This window comes from Loxodonta africana, chromosome 26 (assembly GCF_030014295.1).
Source record: "Loxodonta africana isolate mLoxAfr1 chromosome 26, mLoxAfr1.hap2, whole genome shotgun sequence".
In the NCBI taxonomy this organism is placed as follows: domain Eukaryota; kingdom Metazoa; phylum Chordata; class Mammalia; order Proboscidea; family Elephantidae; genus Loxodonta; species Loxodonta africana.
This window is the reverse complement of record NC_087367.1, coordinates 34466090-34493250: the sequence shown is the minus strand read 5'-3', so window position 1 is coordinate 34493250 and position 27161 is coordinate 34466090. Positions and strand designations below refer to the sequence as shown.

Sequence of the window (27161 nt, the reverse complement as noted above, 5' to 3'; positions counted from 1 at the left end):
AGTCATGGTACTCCTCCACCTCTGCCGGATCCTCACAATTACCCGATTTTTCTTTGTTTTTCCCTGGTTAGTGTTTTCTCCTATTTCCCTCAGTTGAAAGGAAATTAGAGGTAGAGAAATGGGTTTTTGAGTTATCAGCATATAAATATACTTTGAAACCTTTGTAAGTGGCGGTAAACGTGTAGTTGTCTTTCCCACTTAGATGTTTTATACCTCTAAGCCAAATTCAGGCTGCGTGAGATCAGAAACTGTCAGCTCATGGCTTTTATATTGTCAGTGCTTAACACCATGACTCATACATAAAAATTGTTCTATAAATGTTGGTTAGTTAATTTTCAAAGTCAGATATGCATATTACTAAATTTTAAACCTTACATGTCGTACTTGGGGTCATTTCTGTCCCATCAGAAAATCATAAACTAAAATTTAACATTTGTAGACAACCAACTACTGTCTGTAAACATCCCTGCATCCTTCCCTAAACAGCAGTGTGTGGGGGGTAGTACCCACTATCTCATCTCTCCAGATATTTTTTTTTATTTGTTAAAAAAAAAAAAACTGATGATAAAAGCATTTCTAAGTGTTGTACAGATTGAGACAGTCAGTGTTAAACATCTTGCAACCATTTTAGAATTTTAGATAGGTCCTAAAAAACCCATTGTTGTCAAGCCACTTCTGACTCATAGTTATCCTCTAGGACAGAGTAGAACTGCCCCATAGGGCTTCCAAGGCTGTAATCTTTACGGAAGCAGACTGCCACATCTTCCACCCGCAGAGTAGCCGGTGGGTTCAAACAACTGAGTGCTTAATCACCGTGCCACCAGGACTCCTGCATAGGGCCTAGTACCTGATAAGTACTTGTTTTCATTCACTAAAATAAGAAATTGACATTATATGGGTTTATTTTCATTTATGGACTTGTCTTTCTCTTAAAACATCTTTAACCAGAGGCAGCATGTGTGACAAATCAAAGGGTTACTACCTTAATTTAAAGAGCATGTGTATCAAATTAATGGTGTCCTAAAAAAAAATTTTTTTTTTTTTTATAAGTCATTGGTAATGCTGTTTTTGTTTGAGGAAAGGGGTAGAGGGGTAAAGCCCGTGGGCATGTTACCTAGGGCTTTTCAAAAGCAATATCAATTATTTTGAGGTTAGGAATTTTTGCCAATTTTGTTCACTGCTGTACCAAGTGCCTATAACAGTGACTTACACAAGAGGGTACACAATAAGTATTTGTAGGCTAATGCTTTGGGTTGTGTTCTAAGCCCTATTGCTTCCTCAAATTTCTTGAGCTAAAATTCCAGATTTTACCATTCTAACAGCAGGTGTCTTTTTTTTCCTGTGTAGCGTCACACTGCTCAGCTCCGGGAAGAGCTGCTCAAACTTGCCTGCCCTGAAGGCTTGGACCCTGATGCCGAGGAAGCCTCAGAGACATGCAGTGCTGCTACCACAGCAGGTGCTGAGGGGACTCCGGTGCATGATCAGGTCAAACCCAGCAGCAGTAAAGAACTCCCCAGTGACTTCAAATTATGAGCTGCATTGACATGGACTTCATAGACACAAAGGCTTTGAAGCACAAGCCAAATATGTCAATATTTGTATGTAAGAAACAAATTATGTATTAGGTAATGAGACTGAAACTATACTTGCCCTTAAGGAGATCCAGTTTAATTCAAGGTGATCTTTTATTTACCTGTACAAGAGTGTAAACTTTTTTGTGCTTTTATTTTTCAATTGTGAGAACCACTGATTGGTATGTTCAACAAATTTGTGTATACAAAGACATGGATAAATCACTGATACGTAAGGGAAACTACCTTAGGAAAGAATGTTTACTGAATGTTTCTTTTTTTTTTTTACTGTAGAATGAGGGATTGTTAACAAAGAATATATATTGGTCATTCTTACAACTACTATTTAAAGTCAGCAACTTTTCACCAAATTTGATAGATTTTATGTTTGGCCATATCTTCATGCTCATAATTGATTTCTGAAGACCTACATACACTTCAATAAAAGTTAAATGGTCATGCTCCCTCTTTTTTTGATTTACTGGTATATTTTTTTAAGTAATAAAGCTGCCACAAAATGGACTATAGCTGGAGACTTGCTCTTGTATGGATGAATTTATTACATTCAACATATTTAATTTTATGCCTTTTAATTCTAAAATACAGTAAAAATAAATGAACATGATTTGATTCTATGCCAACATTTGGGCCTCTGAATGTATCCATTATTTGTGTTAAGTATATAAAAAGGAATGATCAATCTGAACTGATATTTTTTCCCTAAAGGGCTCTTTTTTTCTATCTGGTTTTATTACTAAAGTCACTTGTATGTATTAAACAATGAGGCTCTGTAGAGCAGAGAGGATGTACCCCTCTGGTGCTGTTACAGTACATTCTGTACCTGCCATATAGGCTCATTTTCATGCAAATTCTTCCTAGAGCCAAAAATAAAGACTTAGGTGTATTAATATGTCTTGTTTCTAAAAACAGTTTGCCATGGTGTGAAATTCTATTTCTACAAAGAATTGGAAACTTTCAAGACCAAGCATGGGAGAGGAAATTATATTTTTCTAGGATCAGTTACCACAAGGGAAAAACTAATGTGATTCCTGACAATATTTCTTTTAAATGGCGCTGTGTGAGAACCCTGAATCTGGAGCTGATCTGAAGGAGAAGCAATATTGTGAACAGTGAGTCGCTCTCTGAAGAAAAAGGGGAAATAGGGAGCCTCCTATATGAGATGCTCTCTCATGTTCAAGTTAACAGAGTCCCTTGAGCATGGGATAAAAGAGGGACAAAAGTAAGACCAAGAAAAGATTTTATTACACAGAACATTAGCTCTGGTGGTTAGTGTATTGCACCAAGAATGACAAAAAAGGGATAGAGTTAATTTATAATAAGGAAACAAACTCAGTATATCACCTGAAGATATGCTGGCTAAAATCTAAGTATAAAATTATCAGCAATAAGAAGTAAAAGGACAGTTATCAGTTCTCCAGATTATTTTTGGCCTATCAGGGTCCCATTAGTGATGGATGATAGAAGTTTCTGCCAAGCATAATGTTTGCCTCCAATTTTGGATTTTTTTTTTTTTTAATCACTAAAGTTGGACTAGTTTCCTCACTCCCACCCCCACCACCACCATTAGTTTTCAATTAGTCTTCAGAAAGCTTTAAAAAAGAACAGTGACAATACCAATACTATGAGGTCCAATTCATGTTCTGTAAAAACAAAGGCCTAAAAATCTAAATTTGAAACCAATTACATTAAAATAGTTCCATCTGGGATCCAGATTTCATCCCAACAAACATTTCAAGCACTCACTGTGTACTAGGTCAGGTTTCTGTAGTCAAGGAATGAACAGACAGGAGAACAATGTCAGTGCAATATGCTAAGTACTCTAATAAAGTTATTTATAAGGGACCTTTATCCCAGGCAAAATGTTGCTGGGCACTGAGGTGATACGGTCAGGAAAGGCATCCTAAAGGAAAACATTCTGAGTCTTGAAGGATGACGAGAAAGAAGTTAGCCAGGTAGAAAGACATTCTAGAAACAAGAAAAGCAAAAGCAAAGTCCAGGTTAATGGCACTATGTTGGATATTATTGGATGTCAAGGGCAGAGAGGGGATAGCCAAATGGGATGGCAGCTATGGTGTTAGAAAGATAGGGAGGATCAGGTCATAGAAGACCTTGTTTGCCCTGTAACAGAAATTTGACATTTTACTTTCGGCAAGGGAGAATCCTTGATTATTTAAGGGAAGCAATGTGATCAGGTTGTTTAAGGAAAATCGTTCTGCCAAATGTTGGGAGGCAAGGAGATCACTTAAGAGCCCACTCTAGAGTCCAGGTGGTAGATCATAAATTAGGACAATGGAAGGGATGGAAGGGAAGAGATAGGTGACAGGACTTGGGGAAAATAATATGTTGGAATGAGAATAACTTCAGCATGTTTTCAGGCTGAAGAGCCAGGGGAGAAGGGTAAGTGTGAAGGCCTTGGAGAAGGATGGAGCAAAGCTCAGCAGACGTAGGATGACCTGGTCAAGTGTGGGGAATTTGAAGAAATGCAGAAACCAGTAAAGCAAATTGGTCTACTCATAAAACACTTGGTATAAAGTTATTATCTTAAAGAACAGTACAAAATTAAACTGCTTAAGTACTCTTCTAGGATTAAACCAGTATCTCGAAGTCATTAGACAAATATAGAAGGTAATGTAAGCATTTCTTTTTCTTTGATGTCTCATAAGTTGGCTTATGTAGGCTAGGATGGTCTGAAATGAGATGTTCTAGTGTGTCTCAAATTGTCTGTGATGAAGGCTGGGGTTTCGCCCCCACTCTCCATTAGAAAGCAAAGCTCTATAAAACATAAACGTTGCAGCAGTGTCACGTGGCTTACTCTCACATTTCTAAACGTAGCTAATTGCAGTCTGGGGACCACAACTTGATTAGCACTGTGCCAAATAATTGAGGCTGGCCCCTCAGACATTACTAACTAGTCATTTATTCTTTAAACAAAAGCTAATTATTCAGATAAATTTCTATGGTTGCCTTGTTTCACCGTAGTATATATTTTTTCACAATTAGAACTTAATACTCTGATACGTCCTTGCATCAGTGGTGCTGGAATAGTGTCAATTTGTTAAAATACAAGCTTCAGATCTTGGGAGGTAATGATACTGGTTAGACCACAATATTCTAAGACTGGAAAACAGGCCCCCTGGGTCAGCCTAGACCCAGGAACAGATCCAATTGCAGACCTCAAAGGGGATTAGGTGGACTGCAAACTACTGCACTGTTGCTCCAGTTTTGAGAAAGGTAGAGCATGGCAGGTTCTCAGGTTCTTTTGGTTTCAATACTATTTATTTTTTTATTATAGTAGTTATGCTATATAGGTCACTAAGGAAAATTGGGAAAATATAGAAAGATATAAAATTCAAAATAAAGTACTTAATTTTTTGGTATCTTCCCTTTAGCCTGTTTTCTGTACTTCTATTTTCTATTGGTATAACGTATATATAATTTTATCAGTTTAACTATGCACATTTCTTTTTTTATCATTAAAAAATTAATGGGTGCATAATACGTATGTAGTTGACCAACCTCATACTCTTGGACATTTTGATTGTTTCTGTTTTTCTAACTATAAATAGTGCTCTAATGAAAATAGTCTGTATCTTTGATTATTCCTTTATGATAAATCCTAGAAGTAGAAAGACTAGGTCAGAGGTTTGATATATAATGATGAATTGCTTTCCAGAGTAGTTGTACTCATTGACACTTCCAATATCAATCTATGTTGCCATACTCTGGCCAGCATTATAATTTTTTAATCTGGCATTTTTACTTATCATTACCAAACATGTTTCCATCTGCATTTTTTCCATAATAAAATTAACATTGTTTATTAGCCATTGAATTTCTACTTCTGCCAATCATTAGTTTATACCTTTTCCACATATTTTGTTATCACCACAGGCTGTCTTCATATATATGAGCTACTATAACGGAATATTAATTTTTAGCATACTTGTAAATATTTTTCCATATGGCCTTTTAAATTTTGTTTTTCGCGTAAACCTGTACCTCTTGCCACAGTGTCGATTCTGACTTATAGCGACCCTATGAGACAGAGTAGAATTGCCCCATAGAGTTTCCAGGGAGCGTCTGGTGGATTCAAACTGCCAACCTTTTGGTTAGCAGCCATACCACTTAACCACTACGCCACCAGCATTTCTGTTTTTCTCATAGATGTTTTAAATCATAAAATCTATAGATCATTTCCTTTGTAATATTAATTGCTTTTTTATTCTTCAAAAGGGCTTCCTTTTGCAAAACAAAAGAATCGTGTATTTTCTCACTGGGATTGGTCTTGGTGTTCTGTTAACCTTGTCTGGAGCTGAAGTGGAACAGGCTTGGGCCACACACTGAAGGTGGGAGATGCCAGCCAGGCAGAAAGGAAGCTCCATCCTGTCTACTCTGTCCTCTCCAAAATCTGCCCAGTTTCTAACAACTATCCTCCCTTCTCTCAGCTTATACTCCTGATGCGTTGAGCCAAAGGAGCTGACTTGTGCCCTTTGAGCCTATCCACTTCGTGAATGCAAGAGGACTCCTCTGGCCCTCTCCTGCTCCTTTACCTTCTGAATGTGACCCTGTAGTGCTCTGATGGGCTTCACCAAAGGCTGTTTTTGTTTGTTTGCTTTCCTCTGTTTCCTACATATGTGCCCCTTCTCAGGTTGCACCGGCTATGTTTTCCTGTGCAGGAAGAGATGGCACCAGGCCACCATTTTGATTGTGTTTTCAGTTTTACTCAGTTCTCATTTCTCCAGGCATAGGACTGCCCAATCCAGTCACCTCAGCTGCAGGCTGCCCTGGGCTGCTGGGAGGCATATAGCCCCCAACTAAGTACCGCTGCCACCTGGGATCCCCAGGGCGCTAAGCCTCCCCACCTCCCTGGCCTTTTCTCTCCGTTCCAAGGGCCAGGTCACCAGGGGGCCAGGACAGGCATACATCTCCCTTATCTTTGCCTCCCCCTTCCTTGTTCTTGCTATTGCTTTTCTTTAGCCTTTCTAAAGGTTTGGTTTGTTCCTTTTTTTTTCCACCTTGCGCTCTGCAAAGTCAGCAATCCCAGCTGGAGTACCTCCCATCTCCCTGGTGCCTTTTCTGTTTTCAGATGAACCTGCTTAAGCTCCTTTGGCCTGTTAGTGCCGCTTTCCAGGAAGCCACTATCCTTTTTTTTTTTTTATCCCCCCCCCCCACCCCATTGCCATAAGGTCGTTCATAGGGTCACTATGAGTCGGAACCAACTGAATGGCACCTAACAACAACATAGCCATACAGGTTTTGGATTTCCTAATCCTGGCAAATTTTCAAATATTTCTTGAATCGTTCTTTTGCATAAATTCACAAATGGAAAAAAAAAATTTTTTTTTTCAAGCTCTAAGTTCATCTCACATAGGATGATGTTGGTACAAAGCGCCTTTCCTAGTAGCTACTACCCTGAAGCAAGGCCGAGTTAATCTCCCAAAGTTGCTTAACAAGGGAGAGCGCTAGCGCTGGAAGGTCTCAAGCTCAGCTGCCGTTAAATGATTTATAAAAGCCTCCTTACCAAGGAAAGATTAGTATCTTAATTTTTTCAGATGTCCCTTTCTTTAGATATTCTTTTAGCACTTTATACATGCCGTGCTATGTGCTATGGTTAATGAAAGAGACCATTAAAACTGATAATTTAGGTTGTATTTTTACAATCTTCCAGTTACCAGCAGGTTCTCTTCCAACCCATTTCAGTATCTCAGCCCAAGGGATTATTTTGGGATTATGAGCTTCCTGAGAACATTCCATGCAGGTCTAGGAAAAGTTAACCCCTTGATAATTCAGTTTCTGACCTCACAATAGAACACATAATTTCCTTGGCCTCAAAGGAGAAACACCTGATCCACCGTTAATTGCTGCCTTTTCCTGGCATCCTTGTGTCAGACCCTGTGCTTAGTACTGGATACCATGATTCTTATTAGCAATTGGTCTCATAACAATGCCAACTACTAGGAACACTGCATCAAAGTGTGGATGAGATAATGAAGCAGTACATCTGTGGCCGCTATCCCTCCCTCCAGTCGACTCCCACTCCCTTAGTTGTAGCACGTGACCCCACCTTACTCTCATCTATTGTGGGCAGCCAGAATTAATCACTGCGTCCTAGTCTGTATCCACTGAGATCCTTACCTACTTAATCTTGGGCCTCTTTTGATCATCCTTCATATAAGTTCAAAGCCTTTTTCTAAGAACTGGTTTCTGAGGATCTGTCCAAAAATGAGGATTGTTAATTTCCAGGAATGTTCTTTTACCTCTACTGAAGCAGCTTAAACTTTACACTCAAGAAAAACTCACTTCATTCTCGAGAAGCTGAGGTTGAGGAAGAGGTTAATGAGGATGCTTAGAGACTACTTCTAATATCAGGGCGTGGACCAGAGGGAGGCCAGGAACTGTATAATGCCAGGGCCCATACAAGTTTACTTCCTTTCACTGCAATCCAGACAACTCTAATAATGCCCTTGTGTAATTGTCGACATTTGGAAATGTATAGTTTGAAAGAAATCTGTATCTTTTTCTCTGCCTTTCTCTGCCCACCTAGGAATCAAAGCAATATAATGAGCGAATTCTTTCCAATAATGAATCTTAGTAAAAAATAACAATACTGAGCCTTCAAATTATCTAGTATAGTGCATTCCAAACCTTGCTTGCAATAACTTTTATCTTGAGAACATGCAGAGGAGCCTACTTCACAAAACAGCCTGGTACTGGTATAGCAATAGACACATAGGCCAATGGAATAGAATTCAGAGTCCAGAAATAAACCCACACATCTGTGGCCAACTGATTTTTTACAATGGTGCTGAGGGGATAGGGAAAGAAGAATTTCTTCAATAAATGGTGCTGGGAAAATTGGATTTCCCACATGCAGAAAAATGAAACAGGATCCATGCTCACACCATAAACAAATGCAAAATGGATAAAAAATCTAAATGTGCAAACAAACCATAAAATGCTTAGAAGAAAATGCAGGGACAGCACTGTCAGGTCTAGCTTTTAACAATTATCTAGTATAAAAACAAAAGCACAAACAGCAAAAGACAGATGGGACCTCATAAAAATTGAAAACTATCAAAAGACTTTACAAAGAAAGTGAAAAGGCAATTTACAGACTGGGAGAATATCTTTGGGAACCATATGTCTGATAAGAATCTAAACCAAAATATAAAATTTTTACAACAAAAAGACAACCCAATCATAAAATGGGCAAAGGAATAGACATTTCACCAAGCAAGACATTCAAATGGCTGCCAAACACATGAAAAGATACTCAGCGTCATTAGCCATTCCAAAAACTCGTTGCCATCAAGTCGCTTCGGACCCATAGCAACCCTATAGGACAAAGTAGAACCGTCCCACAGGGTTTCCAAGGGATGGCTGATGGAATTGAACTGCTGACCTTTTGGTTAGCAGCTGAGCTCTAAACCACTGCACCCCAGGGCTCCCATTAGCCATTAACCCATTGCTGTTGAGTCAATTCCAACTCATAACAACCCTATAGGACAGAATAGAGCTACTACTTAGAGTTTCCAAGGAGCAGCCGGTGGATTTGAACTGCAAACCTTTTGGTCAGTAGCCATAGCAAGCCATAGCTCTTAATCACTGCCACCAGAGCCATTAAAAAACCAAACCCATTGCCTCCAAGTTGATTCCAATTCACAGTGACCCTATAGGGCAGAGTAGAACTGCCACAGAGTTTCCATGGATCGCCTGGTGGATTCAAACCACCAACCTTTATGGATAGCAGCCATAGCACTTAACCACTCTGCCGCCAGGGTTTCCAAAGCCACCAGAGCCATTAGAGAGATGCAAATCAAAACCACAATGAGACACCATTTCACTCCCACTAGGATGGCTAAGATAAAACAGAAAATAACAAATGTTGGTGAGAATGTGGGGAAATAGGAACACTTATCCATTGCTGGTGGGAATGCAAACTGGTATAGCAATTTTGGAAAACAGTGGGTAGTTCCTCACAAAACCAAAAATAGAACTACCAACAATTCTGCTCCTAGGTATATACCCAAAAGACTTGAAAGAGAAACTCAGAGAATTGTACACCAATGTTCATTGTGGCACCATTCACAATAGTCAAAAGGTGGACAAAACTTAAATGTCCATCAACAGATGAATAGATAAGCAAAATGTGGTACATAATACAATAGTATACCAAGCCAGTAGGAGAAATGGTCTTGATACATGCTACAGTATGGGTAGAGCTTGAAGACATTAACCAAAAAAACCCAGATTATGTTGAGTGAAATAAGTCGATCTTAAAAGGACAAATATTGTATGACCTCACTTATATAAAAAGACAAGAACATGCAAATGTAGAGACCAAAGTTTATTAGTGGTCACCAGGGTTGGGGGGGGATGGGAGGGGTGTATTGCGTTTGGAATACTGAGCTCAGTTTTTCAGTGTCAGAAAAATCACATTGATTAAAGGTAAGATTATATAGCCAACTATTGTTAGTACCGTCAATAAGGCATACATCTGTAAAAAGTGTAATTGGCAAAGGTTGTGTGATAGATGTATTTAAAAAACAATGACAAAAAAAAATAGCTACTGAGGCTGCTTATGTACAACCAAACACCTCATGGGATTTGCTTCCTTGGTTTGAAGGTTTAGGATCTTGGTTTCATGGGACATCCCAGTTAATTGGCTTAAATAACGTGTTCAGTGCTTCTATTCTACCTTCTAGTTCGTTGGTAGTGCCTGGGGTCTTAAAAGCTTGCAAGGAATCATCTGAGACACAACAATTGGTCTTTATTCACCTGAAGCAGCAGACAAAGGAGAGTCAGGAATAGGAGGAGGAAATGGAATGCGTGGCTAATTGCCTTCTTGAATAACTGGCTCCTTTACCATGAGACTAGAAGAACTGTATAGGGCCTGGCAACCATTACTAAACATTTTGATCAAAGATTTTATAGAAGAACCCTGATCAAAAGGGGGAAAAGTAGAACAGAACTTCTTATTTTCATGAACTCCAGGCTTTCTGGAGCCATTGAGGCTGGATGAACCCCCAAAATTATTGCCCTGATATAATCTTTAAGCCTTAAACCAAATATATTCCCTGAAGCCTTCTTAAAACAAAATAATAGTTTAACATAACTAGGTTGTACTAAAAAATATCTGCCTTGAGCATTATGCTCTTTTAAAACTTATGGGATCGAATCAACAACAGCAACTCAAAAGATTAGATAAGAAACTTAGGGGGCAGTGAGTTTATGTTAAAAGGGGAGAATCAACTCAGAGCAGTGTTTATGTTAATGGGGGAGGATCAACTCAGAGAAGGACAGTGAAAATGGTTGCTCGCCTCTAAAAATATAATCAATGTCACTAAATCGTACATATAGAAACTGTTGAATTAGTGTATGTGTATATTCTCAACAATGACAACAAAATTGTAAACATTTTTCACATGACCTGAGTTATCCTTCACAATTTAACAGAATTGAGAAAACTGATCAGTTCTTATTTAGTGGAGGGGTAGACAGGATACAAAAAAAAAAAAAACAGTCATCGCCATCAAGTCTATTGTGACTCATAGCAACCCTATAGGACAGAGTAGAACTGCCCCTCGGGTTTCCAAGGAGTGGCTGGTGGATTCAAACTGCCAACCTTTGGTTAGCAGCCAAGCTCTTAACCATTGCGTCACCAGGGCCCTAGGTGTACCAGCATAGACAGGATTGTTGTAGTTGTTAGGTGCCTTCGAGTCAGTTCTGACTCATAGCGACCGTATTATATACCACAGAACAAAACACTGCCTGGTCCTGCGCCAAGCTTACAATCATTGTTACACTTGAGCCCATTGTTAGAGCCACAGTCAATCCATCTTGTTGAGGTCGTCCTCTTTTTCACTGACTCTCTACTTTACCAAACATGATATCCTTCTCCAGGGACTGATCCCTTCTGATAAACACGTCCAAAATATGTAGGACGTAGTCTCTCCATCCTTGCTTCTAAGGAGCATTCTGGTTGTACTCCTTCCAAGACAGATTTGTTCGTTCCTTTGGTAGTTCATCGTATATTCAATATTCTTCATTAACACCACTATTCAAAGGCATCAATTCTTCTTCTACGGTCTTCCTTATTCATTGTCCAACTTCCGTATACGTAGGAGGTGACTGAAAATACCATGGCTAGGGTCAGGTGTACCTCAGTCTTCAAGGTGACACCTTTGCTCTTCAATGCTTTAAAGAGGTCTTTTGCAGCAGATTTGCCCAACACAATGTACCTTTTGATTTCTTGACTGCTGCTTCCATGGACATTAATTGTGGATCCAAGTAAAAGGTAATCCTTGACGACCTCAGTCTTATTCTCCATTTATCATGATGTGGCTTATTGGTTCAGCTGTGAGGATTTTTGTTTTCTTTATGTTGAGGTGTAATCCATACTGAAGGCTGTGGTCTTTGATCTTCATCAGTAAGTTCTTCAAGCCCTCTTCACTTTCAGCAAGCAAGGTTGTGTCATCTGCATAATGCAGGTTGTTAATGAGTCTTCCTCCAATCCTGAGGTCCAGTTCTTCTTCATATAGTCTAGTTTCTCGGATTACTTGCTCAGCATACAAATTGAATAGGTATGGTGACAGCATACAACCCTGATGCACACCTTTCCTAACTTTAAACCAAGCAGTATCCCCTTGTTCTGTTCGAACAATTGCCTCTTGATCTATTTACAGGTTCCTTGTGAGCACAATTAAGTGTTCTGGAATTCCCATTCTTCTCAGTGTTATCCATGATTTGTTACGATATGCCTTTGCATATAGTTAAACATCTTTTTGGTATTCTCTGCTTTCAGCCGGGATACATCTGACATCAGCAATGATATCGCTGGTTCCATGTCCTCTTCTGAATCCAGCCTGAATTTCTGGCAGTTCCCTGTCAATATACTGCTGCAGTCACTTTTGAATGATCTTCAGCATAATTTTACTTGCCTGTGATATTAATGAAATTGTTCGCTAATTTCCGCATTTGGTGGTATCACCTTTCTTGGGAATAGGCATAAATATGGATCTCTTCCAGTTGGTTGGCCGAGTAGCTGACTTCCAAATTTCTTGGCATAGATGAGTGAGCACTTCCAGCACTGCATCCATTTATTGAAACATCTCAATTGATATTCCGTCAATTCCTGGAGCCTTGTTTTTCACCAATGTCTTCAGTGCAGCTTGGACTTGAATGTCAACCAATTCTTTTTGGTATAATGACTCTGTGTATTCTTTCCATCTCCTTTTAATGTTTCCTGCGTTGTTTAATGTTTTCATCATGGAATCCTTCACTATTGCAACTTGAGGCTTGAGTTTTTTCTTCAGTTCTTTCAGCTTGAGAAATGCAAGTGTGTTCTTCCCTTTTTGGTTTTCTATCTCCAGCTCTTTGCACATGTCATTATAATACTTTGCCTTCTCGAGCCACCCTTTGAAATCTGTTCAGTTCTTTTACTGCATCATTTCTTCCTTTTGCTTTAGCTACTCCACGTTCAAGAGCAAGTTTCAGAGTCTCTTCTGACATCCATTTTGGTCTTGTCTTTCTTTCCTGTCTGTTTAATGAGCTCTTGCTTTCTTCATCTATGATGTTCTTGATGTCATTCCACAACTCCTCTGGTCTTTGGTCATTAGTGTTCAACATGTCAAATATATTCTTGAGGTGACCTCTAAATTCAGGTGGGATTTACTCAAGGCTGTACTTTGGCTCTTGTGGACTTGTTCTAATTTTCTTCAGTTTCATCTTGAACTTTTATATGAGCAATTGACAGTCAGTTCCACAGTTGTCCCCTGGCCTTGTTCTGGCTGATGATATTGAGCTTTTCCATCGTGTCTTTCACAGATGTAGTCGATTTGATTCCCGTATATTCCATCTGGTGAGTTCCACGTGTATAAAACCAAAAACCGTTGCTGTCCAGTCAATTCTGACCCATAGCGACCCTATAGGATGGAGTAGAACTGCCCCGTACAGTTTCCAAGGAGCTCCTGGTGGATTCGAGCTGCTGACCTTTTGGTTAGCAGCCATAGCTCTTAACCACTATGCCACCAGCGTTTCCTCCATGTGTATAGTCACCGTTGATGTTGGAGAAAAAAGATATTTGCAGTGAAAAAGTCCCCCAGGTGTCTGTTAATTTGTCGTACTGTGGAGGCTTGCATGTTCTTGTGATGCTGGAAGCTATGCCACCAGTATTCAGATACCATCAGAGTCACCCATGGTGGACAGGTTTCAGTTGAGATTCCAGACTAAGAAGGATGAGAAGAAAAACCTGGCAGTCTACGTCTGAAAAGAATTAGCCTGTGAAAATCTTATGAATAGCAGTGGAACATTGTAGACAGGATAAGTGCCATTAAACAAGTGTTAGTTGAATAACACTGACACCTTACTCATCTTTTGTTGGAAATTTTGTTCAGCATCTGGAACAAACTGAACTATCATTATAGTAACTTAATGTTTTCATTTATTTATACTCTAGGACATTAGCCACATTTGAAGCATTTGTAATGATATTTATGTATTACTTTCCACGTAACCCCATGGAGTCAAAGGCATGGGATTTGCCTGCATGTTCAACATGTCATGTGGATATTAAAACTATCGAGGAGGCAGGTCTTTCCACAGATGTAGTTGATTTGATTCAAGCTGCAAAGTATGTGATGATCATCTGAAGAACTCGTTAAGATGCAGATTTCTGGATCTAATGAATAAATACTTATTAGAATCAGTGGGCCCAGGAATACGCATCTCTAACAAATGTCATAGCTGATCTCTGGACTTTGAGGATGCTTGGTATAGCGCAGAGGGCAGAGCAAAGACCTTGGTTGCTGACTGACCTGTTTGAGTCCCAGCTCTGTCACTCGTTTATTTACCAGAAGTCTTAGTTTCTTTACCTTTAGAATGGGATAATGCTCAAGATTGTGGTCTTAAAGAACAGAGTGGATGAAAAGAACTTAGCACATTGCTGGCACTGTTATAAATTGTCATTATTTATATTCCTGGAACCAGGTCAGCCACAGTTGGATCTTATGACTTGATTTTTCTTCCTTTCTCTTTTGTGCTGAAATCACCCTGTATACTCTCAAACAGTAGTTTTCCTCTTCTGTTACCTTCTGCTACTGTCATCCATGGGATTAAAGGTGTTCCTCTTCTTTTGGGTACAAGCAGGCATGAAACCTAGGAACACACTCTCCCACATAACCCAGTTTTCTCTGTGGGGTCTCATCAGCATATCCTACTCCCCATACCACCAGTAGAGAAGACTGACATATTGCGGTCTCCAACACAACACCCATCCTGATATGGCTTAATATATTGTCAAAGGATGATGAGGCCATTACTCCATACTTGAGATTTTAAAAAAAAAGAACAGAATTTATTGCTTACTGTTTTGTTAGCAGCTTTTGAGTCAATTCTGACTCATGGTGACCCCATGTGTAACAAGGGAAAATTATTGGTAGACTTTCAGAGGCATAAAGGTTTGAAAAAATCTGTAAACGTGTGGTTACCTGTGTGCGGCAGTTTTTGTTTGGTTGGCATTCAGATTCACGTTTATTGACTGACTGGCTGATTTTCAGAAGCAAGAGACTGACACTGACTGATTGATTTACAAAAACATGTTCACTTGGCAAATTGTTGGTTGATTGAACAGGTTTAAAACCAGTTCTGGTGGCTATTTGTTACCATGAGTACAGAATAATCAATCTTAAGCTTGTGGGAACTTTATTTTCAGTTCCCCCTATTCATCCTCATTCAGCCAAAGCTTCAGGCACGACCATCAAGGATTGTCCAGATTTTTCGCACTCTGTTGATTCATCTTAAAAATAAGATTTTGCCTGTGAGAGATGATTTTCAGTTTGTGTATTGACTTGCATAATTTTTTGTCTTACGCCATTTATTGAATAATCTGTGAGGATAGTGACTTCATGGAAGCACTAGATACTCTGGACAAGAGACTCAAACAAATGTGAAATAAACAAGTACACCTAGATTCATGTGAAGGACTGGAAGAAACCTTGGAACCATGACCATGATTTCCCAGGTCGGATAAAAACAAAAACATCCTAATAATTCCCTATGTCCACCTTAGAGAACCAGATTTTTTTTTTTTTTAACTTAGCTGTAGATTGTTTTACCTCACCTGTACTATAAATGCAGGTACAACATGAAGTGCATACAATGCCACAGATTCCTCCCTGATTGGCCAAAAGAAAATCTAAGGCTATTCTGTTATCTGTAAGTACTTGGGTTAAGAAACGTAAACTGTTTTGAGTTTGCCCCCAGTAATTGAGCTCTTCTATTTTTTTTTATTTACTACATTAGCCGACGTGAAGAAACAAATTTTTGATGGCCATCTCAAATTGTCTAACTACTATGGATGGGGACACTATCCTTAGAGTCTTTCCTCAGAAATGGTTTTATCCCTTTGGGATCTTTGTAGAGAGATATGATCCATGGAGGATATTGGGGAGTCATACTCTTCAAATGGCCTAGTAGTACTAAAGAACAATTAACCTTAGTTTGGAGTTGATGTTGAAGAGCCTGATCTTCACATAGAATGAACCCAGGAGTTGTACAAGAGATGTGATCAACCTTAGTGGAGCTATAAGTATATTGTCTCTGGTTGAAGTTACAACAGTTAAACCCTAAGAATAATTATATTGCATTTTCTGGCATAAGGATTTTTTTTCATTTGTATATCATATGCAAACATTATCATTACTGTCTTTTTTTCAAATTGGCTCTACTAGCAATAGCTTGAGAGAACTGAATGATCAAATTATGGTGATGATTGTCTCTAGGAAAAGTTAGGCAAGTTATTATTCTTCAGTTATATGATACAGTAGGCTCAATCAAGAGTCATAACTTGAAACTGGTGGACATGAGTATGATCAAAATGATAATGAACAATGGTATGCTAAAGATAGTGAGACCTATAGAATAATTTTTTTCTGATGGTCTTGGGCAGAAGCTATCTATGCAATCATCAGCTTGTTCTTAAGCTCCTGGGTTAGCAGTAAACTTCTGTGGATCTTCGGCTTCTGGAGTCTTTCTGGAGATCCTCAGTTTAGGAAATCTAATAGATGGGTATAACTTTCCAGTCCTCCTAAAACTCCTTTCATTTTTCCAGAGGATTGGGAGTGGTGAAGACAGAAAGGTTTTTGAGTAAGGAACAAAGCCTTGCATCATTAAAATTTGTGAATAACTATTCCGGCTAAATGTGCCCCATATCACTGGATTGATAGATGGAATTTTCTAGATAGGAAACATGAAACCTAATAGCTTTTTCTTAGCCCTTGTGAGTGTTGTGGCTTTTTCAACAGGTAAACATTTCAACCCGTCTAGAAAATAAAATTACTAATGCACATTCATAAATCATAGAAAGAAGCACATATAAAATTCCTTTGGAGATGCCTAAAGCGTCCTTTAGGCATAGTTTGAGTGCATGCCCCATTTTTTTCAGGTTAGTTACAGATGAGGCGTGAACTCACCACATCTCCTGTTATCCTAGAAAAGTTTTCCCATAAGCGTTTAATATATGGCGAATTTGTCCTTCCTGGAATGAGTTTTTTTTCCATAGAGAATTTTGTCTAGTGTCCTTGGAGTTGTAGCCAGTGTTATCAGGTGGCCATTCAGGTTTGGTAGACCTTGTCCTCATGGATCTTACAACTTGACCTTCCCAGTGTTTCTTTTCTGAATTTTCAGGCCAGGTTTTGTATATTGATGATGGGATCCTTAAGCTTCTTCATGGATTTGCTATTATTATTTTTGTTGTTTTGTATTAGGCCCTTATTTAAGGACTTTTGGTCATAGCAATCTCTTTTGCATGATGATCTTGTATTTCTAAATTGTTTACAATATAGTGTACTACTTTCTATAATATCTTTTTTACTGTGATAATATGTTAGCAATTATTTTAGATATCAAGCAATTAATACATTTGTTACCATTTTTAAAGTGTACCCAAAGAAGCTAAAAGCATTTTTAAAATATTTTAAAGTGAATTTCCGAAAGCATGCCACTGTTAGTTTATGTATCCACTCTTTTATTTTAACAGTTTAGTACATAGTAGAGAGGATCATAGTCCAGTTATTAAAAAATTTGGCTTCAGCTAAGGAAGTAGGTTTTATAAGACTGAATGGACAACTTATTGTAGATCAAGTCTTGTATCGCCCCATTTTATTTTTAATATACGACTCATGAACAAACAGTATTACATCAGGATTTGGTATGTAAGTGTCCAAAATTTCTGTTCTGGGCATGGACTCCTCTTGAATTCTGGAAATGCAATCGTAATATTCTCCTTCATTGGGTAAAAATTCTAGAGTTGCTTGATTAAAAGTGTTGCAAGATGACTGGCAATATGAAACAAGAAAATAGTAATAATCCATAATTAGTTAACTAGTAGAAAAATGCTGCTTGCTTTCCGTTAGCAGTAGAGATTTACTACGTGTTATAATATTCTCCCCAAAATGGTCTATAGATTCAATGCAATCCCATATTCAAACCCCAGCAGGCTTTGTTGTTGAAATTAAAGAACTTCTTCAAAAATTCCTAGAGGAATTCTGGGAAGGTGGCAGTGTGATTAAGTCTCAGTTCCCAGCCCTCCCCACATGTACACCAAGAAACACAATGAGAAATCTGTGCTTGGTCCTGTGGGACTCTGAATCAGTGAGCAGAGGGCAGCAACGAGGAGTTGCAGATGGAACCAAGTCAAGAATGAGTTTCATATTATAGGAAAAATACATCTTCCACTGTCCCTGCCCTTCCCATTCCCAGTGCAGCAAATGGTCAGCTGCTGTGGATGGCTGCAGAAATGCCAACACATTGCTCATCTGTGCATAGGGAAACACTCTGAGCTCTGGCTCAAAAATAAACAGAACAGTTCTCCCTGGAGGGTCGATTCAGAGTATGCCCCCCCCCCTTCTGGAATGGTAGACAGACAGCTGCTGCAGTCCCAGTAGACCCATGGCTATCCTGAGTGTGGGGAACAGCCTCAGTCTCCAGCTCTGAGACAAGTGATCCCTCACAGAAAGGGGGAGGGAGCAGTGTCCGAGGTCTGAGGGCTGTACCCACTGAAGGCAGTTCATTCAATGTGAACTTTCTGACCAGTTTGGGAGCAGCTAAAGGACTGAAAGCTTGGTCTTGATGGAAATACAGCCTTCACATACCAGGAGAGTGTGTAATAACCTAAGATTGAAGACTGCACCCACTAGATGATGGATGAATTAGGAGCCACAGAAAGATGGAAAGCTTGGTCTGGACTGAAATGCAGTTTCCACAGAGAGGGAGAGAGAGCAGTAAGCAAAATTTAAGGCTCTGCCTGTCTTAAGAATTTCTTGCAGAAAGTAGGCTGTTAAAAACACTGAACACATGGGAGACCTGAGAAAGCTAACACCTTGCACAATTCTAATGTCCTGCTTTCAACAAAAAATAAGACGAACAAAGAAACTGGAAATAATGGTCCATCCTAGGGAACAAGATGAAAGGAGATAAATCATATTTATGGAAGCCCATATAATGAAAGGATCAGAAGAATATAATTTAAAAGTATTTTAAAAACTCAAAGAACTAAAGGAAATCAGGAGAATGATGCATGAACAAAATGAGAATTTTAAAAAAAGAGACACTATAAAAAGAAACTAAACAGAAATACTGGAACTGGAATAGACATTAAAACAAATGAGAAAGTCCTTGAAAGGATTTAACAACAGATTTGAAGTCAGAAAAAAGAACCAATGAACTACAGGATAAGGTAATTGAAAGGATGTAGCCTGAAAAGAAACAAGGGAGAAGGCGCAAGACTGCTGAGCACAGTTTAATGTGTGACAACATCAAATAAACCAACATATACATCATGGGAATCCCAGAAGCAAACAAGAAAGAGAAAAGGACGTAAAGAATATTTTAAGAAATAATGGCAGAACATTTTCCAAATCTGAGGAAGGACAAGAACCTACAGGTCCACGTAAGATAAAAATTACTAGAATAGCAAAAGCTGAAATAGCCATAACAATTTGAAGAAGAACAAATTTGTAGACCTCATACTATCTGATTTCAAGACTTAACATAAAGCTACATTAATCAAAGCAGTGTGATATTAGCACAATGATAGACAATATACCAACGGAACAAGATAGAAACTCCAGAAATAGTCCCATACATGTATAGACAACTGATTTTTTACAAAGGCAGAAAGGTAATTCAGTGGGGGAAAAAGTCTTTACAAACAATAGTGATGAGGCAGTTGGAAATATATACGCAAACAAGTGAACTTTGATTTATACCTTGCACCATATACAAAAATTAACTCAAAATGAATCATGAACTTGCATGAAAATTGTAAAACCATACTACTTCTAGACGAATATGTCAGAAAAAATATTTGTCACCTTGGGTTAGGCAAAGATTTATTATTTATGATACCAAAACCATGATCCATAAAAGAACAAGTTAATAAACTGGACTTTATAAAAATTACAAACTCCTTCTGTCCAGAAGACGCTTGTAAGAGAATGAAAAGACAAGTCATAAAATAGAAGATCTTTGCAAAGCATTTATCTAAGAAAAAGACTTTTATCCAGAATATACGAAGAACTCTCAAAGCTCAAAAAAAGAAGAAAAAAAACTTAAAAAATGGGCAGAAGATTTGAACAGACACTTCACCAAAGAAGATGAACATGAGAAGATGTTCAACTTCATTACTCATTAGGGAAATGCAAATTAAACAACCAGAGATTGTTACATACCTATTTTTCTTAAAAAATCAAATCCGTTGCCATCGAATTGATTCCTACATCCATCCTATAGAGCAGAACTGCCCCACAGGATTTCCAGTCTTTACAGAAGCAGCCTGCCATATCTTTCTCCCACAGAAAGGCTGCTAGATTCAAACTACCAACCTTTTGGTCAGCAACCAAGCCCTTAACCATTGTGCCACCAGGGCTCTTTACACACCTATTAGCATGGTTAAAATTTAAAAGTATGACCATACCAACTGTTGGCAAGGGTGTGAAGGAACTGTAGCCCTTATACATTGCTGATGAGAATGTGAAATGGTACAGCCTCTTTAGAAAGCAGTTGGCAGTGTCTTAAAAGTTAAACATACATCTACCGCATGATTGGAAAACCTGGCGGCATAGTGGTTAAGTGCTACAGCTACTAACAAAAAGGTCTGCAGTTCAAATCCACCAGGTGCTCCTAAGAAACTGTATGGGGCAGTTCTACTCTGTTCTATAGGGTCATTAAAAGTTGGAATCAACTCAACAGCAATGGGTTTTTGGTACCATATGATTCCAGTCTTTCTCTTCTTAGATATTTCCCCGAGAGAAATGAAAGTGTATGCCTACACAAAGACTTGTATACAAATGGTCATAGCAGCTTTCTTTGTAATAGCCCCTAAGCTGCAAAAAAAAAAAAAAAAGTTAACAGGTGAATGGCCAAACAAACTGTATTTTATCCATACAGTGAAATACTACTCAGCAATGAAAAGAAATGAACTATTTGTATGTGCAACAACATGAATGAACCTTAAAATAATTATGCTGACTGGTTGAAGCTAGACAAAAAAGAACATATACTTTATGATTCCGATTATGTAAAATTCTAGAAAATACAAACTAATCTGTAGTGACAGAAAGCAAATCTGTGGTTGCTGGGAATGAGGAAAACTGGAACAGGAGAATCAGAGTGAAACTCACGTAAGTGTTGGATATGTTCATTATCTTGATTTTGGTGCTGATTTCACAAGCACATAATATCAAAACATATCAAATTGTACAATCTAAATATATGCAGTTTATTGCATGTCAACTGTACCTATTTAGAAAAAAGAAAACTTTCCTTATTTTTGGCTGTTGAACCAACTTTAAAAATTTTCATAGAAAGATCTGATGTTCTGTAAAGTGGGATTGAGATAGGTGGTTGTTGTTTCCACCATGCATCTGTCAGTTTGTCCTACTGTGGTTGCTTGCATGTTGCTGTGATACTGGAAGCTTTGCCACCAGTATTTCAAATACCAGCAAGGCCACCCTTGGTGGGCAGTTTTCAGCAGAGCTTCCAGACTAAGACAAGCTAGAAGCAGATCCTGGTGGTCTACTTTTGAAAAAATTGACCAGTGAAACCCTAACAAATAACAGTGAAACATTGTATGATATAGGGACAGATGATGACCCCTCAGGTTGGAAGCACTCAAAACACTAATGGAGAAAATCTCCTCAAAGTAGAATTGACCTTAATGATATGGATGGAGTCAAGCTTTCAGGACCGTCATTTGCTAACATGGCATGACCCAAAATGAGAAGAAACAGCTACAAACATCCATTATTAATCAGAATGTGGAATGTATGAAGTATAAATCTAGAAACTTGGAAGTCATCAAAAATGAAATGGAACACGTTAGTGAGCTGAAATGGACTGGCATTACCCATTTTGAATCAGACAATCATATGGACTACTATGCGTGGAATGACAAACTGAAGAGGAATGGCATCAAATTTATCATCAAAAAGGACATTTCAAGATCTACCCTGAAGTACAATGCTGTCAGTGATAGGATAATATCCATACGCCTACAGGCAAGACCAGTTAATATCACTATTATTCAAATAATAACCAACCACTAAGACCAAAGATTGATGATATTTACCAAGTTCTGCAGCCTGAAATTGATCAAACATGCAATTGAGATGCATCGATAATTACTGATAATTGGAGTGCAAAATTTGGAAACAAAGAAGAAGGATTGTTAGTTGGAAAATATGGCCTTGGTGATATAAATGACAGCAAAGATTGCATGATAAAATTTTGCAAGACCAATGACTTCCTCACTGCAAATACCTTTTTTCAACAACATAAATAGCAACCATACACGAGGACCTCACCGGATGGAAAACACAGGAATCAAATTGACTACATCTGTGGAAAGAGACAATGGAGAAGTTCAATATCATCAGTCAGAACAAGGTGAGGGGCTAACTGCAGAACAGACCACCAAGTGCTCATAAGCAAGTTCAAGTTGAAGCTGAAGAAAATGAAAACAAAAGAGCCAAAATACGACCTCGAGTATAAAAAAAAACACTGCTATGGAGCCAATTCTGACTCATAGTGGCCCTATACAGGATCATTACGACCTCAAGTATATGCCACATGATTTTGGAGACCATCTCAAGAATAGATTTGACACACTGAACACTAATGAACAAAGACAGAAGAGTCATGGGAAGATATCAAGGACATTATACATAAAGAAAGCAAAAGGTCATAAAAAGACAGGAAAGAAAGAAAATATAAAAATGGATGTTCGAAGAGACTCTGAAAGTAGCTCTTGAATGTAGAGTAGCTAAAGCAAATGGAAGAAATGATGAAGTAAAAGAGCTGAAGAGAAGATTTCAAAGGGCAGCTCAAGAAGACAAAGTAAAATATTGTAATGAACTGTGCAAAGAACCATAGTTAGAAAACCAAAAGGGACGAACACTCTCAGCATTTGCAAGTTGAAAGAACTGAAGAAAAAATTCAAGCCTTGAGTTGCAAAAATGAAAGATTCTATGGATGCATTGCATTGGGCAAATCTGCTGCAAAAGAGCTCTTTAAAGTGTTAAAAAGCAAAGATGTCACCTTGAAGACTAAGGTGCCCCTGACCCAAGCCGCGGTGTTTTCAATCACCTCGTATGCTTGTGAAAGCAGTATGATGAATAAGGAAGACCAAAGAATTGACACCTTTGAATTGTGATGTTGGCGAAGAATATTAAATACGCCATGGACTGCCAAAAGAACAAACAAGCCTGTCTTGGAAGAAGTGTGCCAAAAATCCTCCTTAGAAGCAAGGCTGGCAAGGCTATGTCTCACATAATTTGAACATGTTATCAGGAGGGATCAGTCCCTGGAGAAGGACATCATGCTTGGTAAAGTAGAGGGCCAGCGAAAAAGAGGAAGACCCTTAATGAGATGGATTGACGCAGTGGCTGCAACAATGGGCTTAAGCATAACAATGATTGCGAGAATGGCATGGGATCGGACAGTGTTTCATTCTGTTGAACACAGAGTTACTATGAGTTGGATCCGACTCTACGGCACCTAGCAAAAACAACATGGGCAAAATACTGAATGATGCAGGAAGCATCAAAAGCAGTTAGAAGGAATATAGAAGAGTTACTGTACCAAAAAGAATTGGTCAACACTCAACCATCTCAGGAGATAAAATATGATCAAGAACAAATGTATCGAAAGAAGTCCAAGCTGCACTGAAGGCATTGGCGAAAAACAAGGCTTCAGGAATTGACAGAATACCAATTGAGATGTTTCTACAAACAGATACAGTGCTGGAGGGGCTCACTTATCTATGCCAGGAAAGTTGGAAGAAAACTACCTAGCCAACTGACTGGAAGAGATTCATATTTGTGCCCATTCCAGAGAAAGGTGATCCAACAGAATGTGGAAATTATCAAACAATATCATTGTCACAGATTGAATTGTGTCCCCCAAAATTATGTGTCAACTTGGTTAGGCCATGATTCCTGCTACTGTGAGGTTTTTGTGATTGTAATTTTATGTCGAAGAGGATTCGGGTGGGATTGTTACACCCTTACTAAAATCATATCCATGATCAAATATAAATGGACTTTCCCTGGGGTGTGGCCTGCACCACTTTTTATCTTACAATAGATAAAAGTAAAGGAAAGTGAGCAAAGAGTGGGGACCTCCTACCACCAAGAAAGCAATGCTGGGGCATAGCTCATCCTTTAGACCCAGGGTTCCTGCATGGAGAAGCTCCTAGTTCAGTGGAAGATTGATGACAAGGACCTTCCTCCAGGGCCAACAGAGAGAAAAAGGCTTGCCCTGGAACTGACACCCTGAATTTGGACTTCTAGCCTACTAGACTGTGAGAGAATAAATACCTCTTTGTTAAAGCCATTTACTTGTGGAATTTCTGTTATAGCAGCACTAGATAACTAAGAACTATTAATATCACATGCAAGTAAAATTTTGCTGAAGATCATTAAAAAGTGGTTGCAGCAGTACATCAACAGGAAACTGCCAGAAATTCAACCCAGATTCAAAAGAGGATGTGGAACGAGGGATACAATTTCTGATGTGAGATGAACCTTGGCTGAAAACAGAGACTATCAGAAATATGTTTACCTGTGTTTTATTGACTGTACAAAGGCATTCGTCTGTGTGGATTATAACAAATTATGGATAACATGGCAAAGAATGGGAATTCCAGAACACTTAATTGTGCTCATGAGGAACCTGTACATAGCTCAAGAGGCAGTTGTTAGAACTGAGGAAGGTGATACTGCATGGTTTAAAATCAAGAAAGGTGTGTGTCAGGGTTGCGTCCTTTTACCATACATATTCAATCTGTATGCTGAGCAAATAACCAGAAAATCTAGGCTGTATGAAGAAGAATGTGTCATCAGGATTGGTGGAAGACTAATTAACAATCTGTGATGTGCAGATGATACAATCTTGCTTGCTGAAATCAAAGAGCACTTGAACCACTTACTGATAAAGATCAAAGACTACAGCCTTCATAAAAAAAAAACAAAAATCCTCACAACTGGGCCAATAAGCAACATCATGATAAATGGAGGCAAGATTGATGTTGCCAAGGATTTTGTTTTATTTGGATCTACAATCAAAGCCCATGCAAGCAGCCTATAAGAAGTCAAATGACATAATGCACTTGGCAAGTGTGCTGCAAAAGACCTCTTTAAGGTGTTAAAGCAAAGATGTCGCAGGTCAGGTGCGCCTGACCCAAGTTGTGGTGTTTTCAATTGCCTCATATGCATGTGAAAGCTGGGCAATGAATAAGGAAGGCTGAGGACGAATTGACACCTTTGAATTGTGGTATTGACGAAGAATATTGAATATACCATGGACTGCCAGAAGAATAAACAAGTCTGTCTTGGAAGAAATACAACCAGAGTGCTCCTTGGAAGTAAGGATGGTGAGATTTCATCTCAAGAACTTTGGACATGTTATCAGGAGGGACCAGTCCCTGGAGAAGTACATCATGCTTGGCAAAATAGAGGGTCAGCGAAAAAGAGGAAGGCCCCCGATGAGAAGAGTTGACACAGTGGCTGCAACAATGAGCTCAAATGTAATGATTGTAAGGATGGTGTAAGACCAGACAGTGTTTCGTTCTGTTGTGCATAGTGTCTCTATGAGTCAGAACCAACTCTATGGCATCTCTAGACCATGGTTTTAATTTAACTTTAGATCTATTTTCTGGCCTGGCAGGAACCGTTGTTGTTGTTGGGTGCTGTCTATCCAATTTTGATTCTTGGTGAACCCACGTGGCAGAGTAGAACTGCCCCCTAGAGTTTTCTTGGTTGTAACCTTTACAAAAGCAAATCATTAGGTCTTTCTCCTGAGGAGCCTTTGGGTCAATCAAACGATCAATCTTTCAGTTAGTAGGCAAGACCGTAAATATTGTGCCACTGGGTTTCCTTGAGCTAGTTAGAGAGGCACTCATATCAACAAGAATTGTTGTTGAACTATTTACAGGCAATCCTGCTTAAGAGTTTAGAGGAAGAACAGATGCTAATACCTTGGACGTCGTTTTTTCAATTGGTCTTTGATTGTACTCTATGACATAATACTTACATACAGGCTTCCAAGCCTTAGAGGAGAAAGGCCCTTTTAGTTGTTTTATCTAGAAAGTCATAAATTACATGGATTTCTCACTTATTTTCTTTTTAAGGGAGCCCTGGTGGTATAATTGTTACAAGTTATGGCTGTTAACCAAGAGGTCAGCAGTTTGAATCCACCAGACACTCCTTGGAAACCCTATGGGGCAATTCTTTTTTTATTGCACTTTAGATGAAGATTTACAGAACAAACTAGTCTTCATTAAACAGTTAGTACTGGTTAATAATCCCACAACATGTCAACACTCTGCCTCCTCAACCTTAGGTTCCCTATTACCAGCTTTCCTGTTCCCTTCTGCCGTCTTGCCCTTGCCCCGGGCTGGTGGGCACCTTTAGTCTCGTTTTGTTTTATGGGCCTGTCCAATCTTTGGCTGAAGGGTGAACCTCAGGAATGACTTCATTACTGAGCTGAAAGGGTGTCCAGGGGCCATAATCTCAGGGTTTCTCCTGTCTCTCAGGCCAGCAAGTCTGGTCTTTCTTTTTGAGTTAGAATTTTATTCTACATTTTTCTCCAGCTCTGTCCAGGACCCTCTATTGTGATCCTTGTCAGAGCAGTAAGTGGTAGCCAGCCAGCATCTAGTTGTACTGGACTCGGTCTGGTGCAGGCTGTGGTAGATGTGGTCCATTAGTCCTTTGGACTAAACTTTTCCTTGTATTTTTAGTTTTCTTCATTCTTCCTTGCTCCAGAAGGGGTGAAACCAGTGTCCTAGATGGCCTCTCACAGGCTTTTAAGACCCCAGATGCTACTCACCAAGGTAGAATGTAGAACGTGTTTTTTATAAACTAAGTTATGCCGATTGAGCTAGATGTTCCCTAGAGGGCAATTCTATACTGTCCTATAGGGTCGCTATGAATCAGAATTGGCTTGATGACAACGGGCTGGAAATACCTAACTACACTTTGGAAAACCCATTGCTATAAAGTCAATTTCGACTGA

The 27161-nt window shown here is 38.9% G+C and overlaps 1 protein-coding gene across 13 annotated transcripts in view; it reads left to right on the top strand.

The window, feature by feature from the left end:
• BIRC6 (baculoviral IAP repeat containing 6) overlaps positions 1-9396 on the top strand; it is a 582018-nt gene extending 572622 nt beyond the window's left edge. For all 13 annotated transcript variants that reach the window (XM_064277234.1, XM_023555261.2, XM_003416066.4 and 10 more), the window contains one exon: positions 1348-9396. In XM_064277234.1, coding sequence (XP_064133304.1) covers positions 1348-1533 — 186 coding nt within the window. In that variant the 3' untranslated portion in view covers positions 1534-9396. The remainder of the gene's footprint in view (positions 1-1347) is intronic.
• The last annotated feature ends 17765 nt before the right edge of the window (positions 9397-27161 follow it).